The sequence below is a fragment of the Rhinopithecus bieti genome, unplaced genomic scaffold (genome assembly GCF_001698545.2).
Source record: "Rhinopithecus bieti isolate Rb0 unplaced genomic scaffold, ASM169854v2 scaffold_28024, whole genome shotgun sequence".
In the NCBI taxonomy this organism is placed as follows: Eukaryota; Metazoa; Chordata; class Mammalia; order Primates; family Cercopithecidae; genus Rhinopithecus; species Rhinopithecus bieti.
In genome coordinates, this window is record NW_016812359.1 from 242,861 (window position 1) to 252,772 (window position 9,912).

Genomic DNA, 9,912 nt, shown 5'->3' on the forward strand with positions numbered 1-9,912 from the left:
AAAAAAAAAAAAAAAAAAAGAAATGTTACTGAGATTTTCATTATTTCCTCCTTACCACCAAACCTCCACCCAAACACACACATACACACTCTGTTCTCTTTCCCCCTCCTTTATACTCTAACTAGTTTCTTCATTTACAAGGAGCAGACTTGATAAGCCTTGCAGTTCTATTATGAATCCAAGAGGTCTTCCAGCTGAGAAATATTTAATATGAAGGGTATGCTTTCTGAATATAAAGATATTTATATAATGAAACATGGGGAAAACCCCCTTAACTAAGCAACTTAGTGCTACTAGAGAATAGTGGTATCCTAAACCAGATTTCTAACAAGAAAAATGAGCCGTCTTCTGATCATTATAAACCAGGATCTTCAGAAACCTTGCTAGGAGAAGTTAATGAAAACAGAGTATCAATAGCATTGAAAAAAACCTCTGAAATCCTTCACGATATTGACTGTCTTCTATCAAACTCTAAAAAGTGAAAAATGGAATTATTACAACATATTATTAAAAGTTTTAAGCATGTTGTTTCAAGTGACTGGTATAAAATTACTAGTAAGCCAAGATATTGTATGTATTACCCCTACACAATGATTGTGAAAGAACTGACATTTAACTTTGAAGGTATTATTTAACTTGTACATTTTTAAAATATGTATTTGTATTTTATTAATAAATATCTTGAAGTTTTGAACTGTTTCACAATTAATTCAGATTTATGAGAAAAAAATTTGTAATGTTATGAAGTTGTTGCTGTTTTTATCTTGTGGAGCATTCACTATTAATCTTCAGATTGTTCATTTTGTTTGCTTTTATTGTTGACATATGGTCTTGCTCTGTCACCCAGGCTGCAATGCAGTGGTGCAATCATAGCTCACTGCAGCCTTGAACTTGTGGGCTCATGGGATCTTCCCACCCAGCCTCTCGAGTAGCTGGAACCACAGACATGCACCACCACACCTGGCTAATTTTTAAAAATATTCTTTGTAGAGACAGGAATCTCCCTATCTTGCCCAGGCTGGTCTTGAACTCATGGCTTCAAACTATCCTCCTACCTCCATTTCCCAAAATGACAGGATTACAGGTGTGAGCCACTGGACCCGGCCTCTTTTTTTTTAATATGCAGAATTGTGCGTTTTTTCACTTGCTATTTGGCCCCTTTACTCCAAGTATTTTTCAGTAGAGCTATGAGACTAGAACCAGATCTGAAAAAAATGGAGACAAGCAACATTGTAAACTAAAAATCAAGCACTTTGGCAAAGACTGTATCTAAACTGTCTCATGAACCAGATACTTTCTTTTGAACACAGGAAAAGATTTATGCTGTAAAGTGTTTAACAGAAATGAGCTCACCAAAAGTGCTATTATAAGCTTGTCTATTAGGAAAGAACAAAACCACATATCTATAAAGACGTCAAGATTACACCAAACACAACCAGAAATGTTCTAATTTTCTGATTTGTATAAAAGACCTGGCGTTTCAAATGAAAGGGAAGCAGTAACAGAGAAAACAAGAAAAATGGGGAGAAGAGTGTAGATCAGGAATGATAATGTCACTAAGTTAAAGGGGCACAATGCCTTTTTTTAGTTCCTCTGACACTGGATTCCTTCACATTTCAATTCTCAAGTACCATTTCCTCATAAGGGCCTCCCATACTACCTGACCGAAGTTAGCGTCTCCCAAGTCTATTATATCACCCCACTTACTTCCTTTACAGTACTTATTACAATCTGTCTACCTTGTTTCCTTATGGCTCACACCCTCCACTAGAACTTGAGCTCCATAATCATTCTGTGGCACACTGAGAACACTGTTTGTATAAATGAATCAGTAAGCTGGGCACAGTGGCTCACGCCTGTAATCCCAACACTTTGAGAAGCCAGGGAGGGGGTATCACTTGAGACCAGGACTTCAACACCAGCCTGGGCAACATAAGCGAGATGCCCATCTCTACAAAAAACTTAATTACTTTCACAAGGGCATGTGCCTGTGGTCCCACCTACTCCAGAGGCTGAGGCTGGAGAATCCCTGGAGCCCAGGAGGACAGGGCTGCAGTGCGCTATGATTGCACCTCTACACTCCAGCCTGGGTGACAGAGGGGAGACCCTATCTCAAAAAAAAACAAAAAAGAAAGAAATGAATAAGCATCTACAAGCAGTAGACTGACTACAGAGAAAAGAACTATTATTAATTACATTGTCTGAGTTTGCATGAAGCCATCTACTTTGTTCCTCAATAGCTCTGTAAGGCCTAGATTGTAAGACTTGTACCACACTGCCAAAAGGGTAATGCCAAATTACTGCATTGAGAAAGAGAAAATTTGTCCTTAACATGGCTAAAAGCACTCAAAATTGTAAATACATTTGCTGAGAGATATTTTAAATTCTCATTTAAGGTATGTGGGGGTTAAAATATGTTTAATTTTCCCTGTCAGTTGGGTCTTTTACATTGGCTAAGAACCAAGAGTGTGACAAGAAATGAGTTCTATGATTGAGAAACTCTGAGATTCTGGGGGTGGCCTAGGAGTTTGCTTTGAGATTGAAGTTTATTTTCTATGGTCAACTATATAATTACGATGATACCACCCCTTGCTTTCCATCTGACACTTGGTTTGAGAAACTGTAAGTAGGAAAGGGAAAGAAGAATGTCCCTCCTTGGGCCTCTTCTTTTGGGCCCGTGCTTTCTAGAGTCAAACGTCAAGCTGGTATTTCCTTGGTGCTAAGAGAGCAACCACCACTCTGAGGCAGAGACGGGATGGGACCTAGCCAAAGTCCCAATAAACAAACTGTATCTTGTAAGCGCGATTTAATTAGGGTCAAACTACTCTGTATGGACTTGCTTTTTCGACTTCTAAGGATTTAGTAGTCATGATTAAGTGTTCTAGTCACGCTACTGCGGTCTACAAACAGCTCCACAACATCCGCCCACATCGTGGCAAAGAATCATCAAGAAATCCCCAAGGGGGCGCTGAGGCGCTACCGAGGAGCGGCCGGTCAGCCAGGTCGCGAGGTCCCAGTCTGGTGAAAAGCTCCGTTGCCCACCCTGAGGGGTTCGCGGAAGGAAGCTGGCAGTATCGCTGCACCTTCGAGACGCGACGGCCGAGGCTCCTAGCTCAAGCTTCTGGCAGTAAGGCCTGTGTGCCTTGCATTCGGGGAGGCCACTTCTCAGTCACCAGCTTCCTGGCCACCACTTGGGGGCGTCGTAGGGATGTCGGCAGCTACGTTTGCCGCACGGCTCCGACTAAACTGAAAAACGAATCCTCAAATTTGACAAAAGTTAACTAAGAAGGCACACCCTGACGTCCCAAAAGTTTCCTTTTTAGGGGTCAGGGCCTACAGTGGGCGAGGAGAAACGAGGTATCTACCCACTGCACCAAACAGTACTCCTACGTCACCGCCTTTCGACTTGGAGCTGGCCAGTATCCCGGCGTCCTCTCGGCCGACGCTGCGGTCTGAAGCCACTCTGGCCTGCAGCCGACGTCTCTATGGTTTCGATCGAGGGGAGGAGGAGAGGGGCGGGGCCGCTGTTCGAGCTGCTGCTTGTTTGAACTCAAAGAGACCCCGGGGTGGGTACGGCTGAGCCGCTGCGAGGGACTGAGGGGAGGGGGTGGGGTGGACGCCGCGGAACTGCGTCCTGAGGTGGGAGACCGGAGGTGGAGACCACCGAGTCTGATGTCTGGAGGGTCTGGTTGCGGGTCGGAGGGCGTGCTGGAACAGCCGGCACGGGGGAGCCAGGAGCCTGCTGGGTGCGTGTGACCCACGAGCTGGCACTGTCCCGCGGCCCTGGGGTCTGCGAGGAGCCCTGGCGCCGCCCTCCGGCTTCGCTCTTTTTCTAGATACCTAGAACCCCAGCCCGCCGCCTTGGCTCCTCGCCCCTGGCCTTTTTCTGGCCCAGAGTTGGTTTCCGCGAGTCTTGCAGGAAGAGCCCATTGCGGTCCTTAAGCGGTTGTAAGAGCCTTTCGCGCCCCGGAGCCCTTGAGGCTTGAATGCTGAAAGTGTGACATGGTGCTTTCCCTGCAGCCTGGCCCATTTTTTAAAATGACATTTAAAAAATTATTCCATCACACCAGACTCAGAAAAGGATGTCTGGGAACTTCTGAGGCTTGAAACATGTTGAAATATAGAATTTCGTTTTATTCGTAATGGGCATAGGAACTAAACATTTTAAGTGCAGACATCTAATGGCTATAAAAAGTTTCAGTGAAAGTAAGCAATATTTGTGTTTCCTTTCTTTGTCAGTTGCATCAGATTTGGCATCTGCTTTTGATATTTTTCCATTAAAGAAATTAAATATATTAAGTTTACAACTACAGTTAAGTGAAGAGGTCTTACTGGTAAAGCATAATAAAGGCGGTTTCTAGAATTTGGACCGTGTTTTGACCTTAGGTTTTTGCATATAACGTGTAAGGTTGGTGGGGAGGAGGGAAAGTTAAAACAGATGACATTTACTTAGAGAATGTATTAGCTCTTATTTGTTTTGACAGAAATAATGTCTAAGATTATTAGCAAACAATACATGATATCGTATAATTAAAGTGACCAGCTAATCATATGTTTGTGGAATTCAGGAAGGAGAAAAGTATTGCTATGTATACTCTGAAGGCCCCAAAGTTAGTGGTATTTGCTATATGGGGGATGGGGTGTGACAAAGTTTGGCCATTGCAGAAAGTGGCTTCTGCGAGTCATAAGGAGGAATTTATAATATGTCAGTTATGTCAGAGAAGCCATCCCAAACAGTATATTTAGTTCATAGGCTGAGGATTTATTATGTGATTACCCCTTGTATTAGTAAAATGGAATATTTATTAAATACCTTGAGCACATTGGATTTTAAGCATGACAAGTTTAAAAGAGATCACTACTCTTAAGGAACCTTCTCCACAAAAGTGAATATGTAAAATAAACTTAAAGCTTATGAATTTAGGAGGTTCGGGAGTCCGTTTTATTTGTAGGGGGAGGAATAGGAAGTGGAAAAGGAAAAGTTTAAGAAGAAAATGGGTACACTTAGGTGTATATTTCAGAGACAATAAGTAATACAGGAAGAACGCTTAGTAAATTTCTCTTTTTCTAATACTCAGAATCTAAGCCAGATGCTAAATATCTGCACCAAAAGTTGTAGTAGAATAGATGCCAGAAATGTGGGGTTCTGGAGCTGCAATTATACCTTCCTTAAAAATAGAAATAGTACTCTTCTACATATCTATTCTGTAATAAATTACACCAAAACGTAGAGGCTTAAAACAGTAGAAAATAGGGGCCGGCTCACGCCTGTAATCCCAGCACTTTGGGAGGCAGAGGCGGGCAGATCACGAGGTCAGGAGATCGAGACCATCCTGGCTAACACGGTGAAACCCCATCTCTACTAAAAATACAAAAAATTAGCCGGGGAGGTGGCGGGCGCCTGTAGTCCCAGCTACTCGGGAGGCTGAGGCAGGAGAACGGCGTGCACACGGGAGGCAGAGCTTGCAGTGAGCCGAGATCATGCCACTGCACTCCAGCCTGTGTGACAGAGCCAGACTCCATCTCACCAAAAAGAAAAAAAAGTGGACAATAATTTTATTCTTTCTGCGGGGTCAAGACTTAGCTGGCAGTTCTGGCCCAGGGTCTCATGAAGTTGCAGTCAGGATGTCGGCAGGGGCTGCAGACATCTGAAGGGTTGACTGGGGCTGAAGGATCTGCTTCCAACTTCACTGTGAGCTTCTTCCTTCCTCTTTCATCAGCAAGCTGTTTTGTACTTTCCATTGATAAAATGCATTCACATTATACCCATTATGTATAATATATGTGTTCCTATTTGTAAATCGTGATATAGTTATTTGTAAACAGTAAATTTTGCTTGTTGAGGTCGCTTTAAATTTGGATCATCATGTAAATACTTCAAGTAATCTTTTGATTTTTCGCTTTGCTCATGACACTTTATTAGCAAACTAATCCTTTTAAAATCTGAACTCATCATGTAAAATGTAGGGTTAGTAGGTTCAGTGTGGTAGTTTATGCCTATAGTCCCAGCACTTTGGGAGGCCAAGGTGGAAGGATCACTTGAGGCCAGGAGTTGAAGACCAGCCCAGGCAACACAGTGAGACCCCATCTCTACAAAACACTTTAAAAACAAAAATTTAGCCAAGTATAGTTGTGCATTTCTATAGTCCTAGCTACACAGGAGGCTGAAGCAGGAGCCCATGAATTCAAGGTTACAGTGAGCTATGATCATGTCACTATGCTTCAGCTTGGGCAACAGAGATACCTTGTCAAAAAAAAAAAAAAAAAGTAAGGTTATTAACATTTAAATATATATTGTCATTATTAAAAATTGCTTCATGAGGGAAAGAAAATATAATGCACTGGCTTTATAAGGACGTCATGAAATTTGCAGTTAAGCGGATATTGGCTTTTTATTTTTGTCTTCCTTCTGGAATGAGGGTTGAAAATAAATTGGTAATTAGGTCAGGCTCAGTGGCTCACTCCTGTAATCCCAGTGCTTTGGGATGCTGAGACAGGAGGAACACTTGAGACTAGGAGTTTGAGACCAGCCTGGACAACGTAGAGGGACCCTGTCTCTTCAAAAAAAGAAAAAAGAAAACATTGCCCAAGCTTGGTGGCACTTGCCTGTAGTCCCAGCTACTCGGGAGGCTGAGTCAGAAGAATTGCTTGAGCCTAGGAGTTAGAGGCTAAAGTGAGGTACGACCTCACTCACTCCAGCCTGGGCGACAGAGCAAGACTTTGTCTCTAAAAAAAGAAAAGAAAATTTGTGATTACATATAAACAAAGGTTGAGTGGCAGCAGAGCTTTTGTGTTAGGCATCTGTATAGTCTGTGCCCAGCCTAGGTTTTTCTCATACCTGAATGGCCTTCTTTCTCCTTAGGGGTGACTTACAGGCCATACTTTACTGAAGGAGGGGAATATTGCTGCTGCTGCTGCTGCTCTGGGTTGGCCATTAATTCAAGTTTTCAGTATCCCACTTTCAGTCCAGCTAAGTGGATAAGGGCATTTATTTTTAGTTGAAAGGGACATTTTATCAACTTTAAAGTTATATGCATTAAATATTTAAATATGTTGACTTCTTTCTCCATTCAGGTGTTGTATGTTTGTTTTCTAAAGGAGACAATGATTCATAATTTGTGACACTATAAATCCTGAGGTTTATAGAAAGGATTCATGACTTTGTAATGGAGGTGTCTTTTGCATTTTTTGTATTTTGGTCACATCTCTTGGTTGAGAGTACCTGGAAATCATTATTTCCAGATTCTGGAAGAATCTGTAGAAAATAATCCATCTTAATGCTTTAGAGAACAATTTTCATTATTGCAAATAATCAAGAATGAGCATCGTTGTAGACGCCATTATCATTTAAAAAATAGTTGTTATCTGCAAAGTAAGTATGCTTCACATAAGGAATCTGCGTAAGTTATTTCTTGTGTCCATTATTACATAACTGAACAAATTGTTTTTATATTATACAATAAATTTGATTTATGAGATTGGATGTAATTTTATTAATACCAATTAGTGTTATATATTTAATGTATTTATTAATATATATACTGTTATAAATTTTTAATTAACTTTTTAAACTTACACTTTTAAGAGGCTGACTTTAACGATCAAATATGAGTTGTTGGCCGGGCGCCGTGGCTCAAGCCTGTAATCCCAGCACTTTGGGAGGCCGAGACGGGCGGATCACGAGGTCAGGAGATCGAGACCATCCTGGCTAACACGGTGAAACCCCGTCTCTACTAAAAATACAAAAACTAGCCGGGCGAGGTGGCGGGCGCCTGTAGTCCCAGCTACTCGGGAGGCTGAGGCAGGAGAATGGCGTGAATCCAGGAGGCGGAGCTTGCAGTGAGCTGAGATCCGGCCACTGCACTCCAGCCTGGGCGACAGAGCGAGACTCCGTCTCAAAAAAAAACAAATATGAGTTGTTTAATTACTTCTGGCTTTAACTTTTCAAAGTAGCTTTATTGGTTTTATGGTCATAAGACATTGAAATTTTTCAAAAATTCAAAAAAGGAAAAAAAGTAATGATTACATTTGTAAGCCCACCACTGAGAAACAAACCAAATGAACAGCCTTCCAGATTTTTTAATAGACCCGTACATATATTTTTTAAGAAAAATGTAATTTTTTACATATTATTTTATAGGCTATCTTTTAAAATTTAATACTTAACATCTTTCTGTGTCAGTAAATATGAGAATAAGTATTTTTAATGGCTGCATATTTGTGGAATTTATTTAACTAGAGCCATATTTCAGACATATATATTGTTTTAAATTTTTTCTTGTAAACAGTGCTATGCTGAACATTCATATGTAGTTGTTTGTATTAATCTAATTATTTCCTTATTTTCCTAGAATTGGAAATGTAGCATCAAAAGTGTTTGCTTATTTTTTGTGGTTTTTGATACATAGTCAAATTGACCACTAGAAAGGTTATATCGATTTACACTCTTGCCAATAATCTTTGAGAGTGATCATTATTTCCCGACTCCTATCACAGAGTATTAGTAATCTTTTGTCAGTCTTACACTGAAATCTCATTGTTATAATTTGAATTCAACTGATTACTAATAAAATTGAAATCTTTTCATATTTTTTGACCATTTTGTATTTCTTTTCCAAATTGTCTTTTCATGTACATTGCCCACATTATTATTGGGATGCTTATATCTGTATTAATTTTAAGAGCCCTTAATACATTAGGGCTACTAATCTTTCTTGGTCATAAATGTTCTAAATTTCCTCCATTTATTTGTCTTTAACTTTGCCATGCAGAAACTTTATTGTGTAGTCATGCCTATCAGATTTTTAAAAATAATTTTGAGCTCTTCTAGCTAAAAGCTTTACATTATTGTGTAGTCATGCCTATCAGATTTTTAAAAATAATTTTGAGCTCCTCTAGCTAGCTGGACTATGTATAATTCTGTTTACAAATTCATATAAATGTCCTACATTTGATAACCCAGTTGATTACAAAAGCTACCTAACCATGAAAGTTTTCCAGGCAGCTAGTCAACCAAACTGATTCCCTTTCTTAATTTAATCAGAGAAATGGTCTATATTGTAAAACATATGGGTGTGACATTTTAAAATCTAAAGTTGTTTATATAAAATTACATTATACAGACTGAAAGTTGATTATCCAGTCTAGGTTTTGTCTGATGATTGATTTTCTTCAGTGGTATTTAGTAATTATAGGCTTTTCTACCTACTGATTACCAGTATGGACAGGTCATTTCCTGTTCAATGTAATATATTTGGGAGGTTCCTCTTCCAATCCATTGTGAAGGAAGATAGAACCCATGTTCTTCTATATAGATGTTCTTTTACTTATGATAGTGTCCATATCCTGATAAACCCGTCGTAAGTCAAAAATTTCATAAGTTGAAAATACATTAATGCCCACAAACCCACTGTAGAGTCAAAAAATAATAAATTGAACCATCGTAGGTTGAAACCATCTGTATATACTGAAAAGGCCACATACTGTACAGTCTTCTCCAGTCTTGCAGCTTGAGTGTGGTCATATGACCTAGATTTAGCCAATCAGACACATACCTTACCCCGCTCCGAATTTTGTATTGAGAGCAAGGAAACAAATACTGCCAAGAATCTTTTATAGCAGCAGTAGACAGGGCAGCACTGGCAGCAATGCCATTGGTAATATCTGCTGACAGGAGTTTGGGCAGTGTAAGCTGGGCTTCGTGGCAGGGAGATCTTCATCAGACCAGTTTGTCTGGTGTCATTTTAACTGAAGTTCTTGAGGGATAGTTTTGAAGCCTGGTTTTCAAAACCTGACAAGTCTGTGATTTCCCAATTTCCTTATTTGTTGTTGTTTTTCAGACAGGGTCTCACCCTGTCACTTAGACTGGAGTGCAGTACGGCGATCGTAGTTCTTTTTTTTTTTTTTTTTTTT

General features: G+C 40.1%; 2 protein-coding genes across 4 annotated transcripts in view; both read left to right on the plus strand.

The window, feature by feature from the left end:
* Positions 1-700, plus strand: part of CUNH5orf34 (chromosome unknown C5orf34 homolog) — a 25,994-nt gene extending 25,294 nt beyond the window's left edge. Inside the window, exon 13 of the mRNA XM_017895957.1 lies at positions 281-700. Coding sequence (XP_017751446.1) covers positions 281-482 — 202 coding nt within the window. The 3' untranslated portion in view covers positions 483-700. The remainder of the gene's footprint in view (positions 1-280) is intronic.
* Positions 701-3,499: 2,799 nt separating this feature from the next.
* TMEM267 (transmembrane protein 267) overlaps positions 3,500-9,912 on the plus strand; it is a 42,602-nt gene continuing 36,189 nt past the window's right edge. For 2 of the 3 annotated variants that reach the window (XM_017895967.1, XM_017895971.1), the window contains exon 1: positions 3,500-3,566. The gene's annotated coding sequence lies outside the window, so the exon portion shown is untranslated. The remainder of the gene's footprint in view (positions 3,567-9,912) is intronic. The other variant, XM_017895968.1, reaches the window with a different exon arrangement.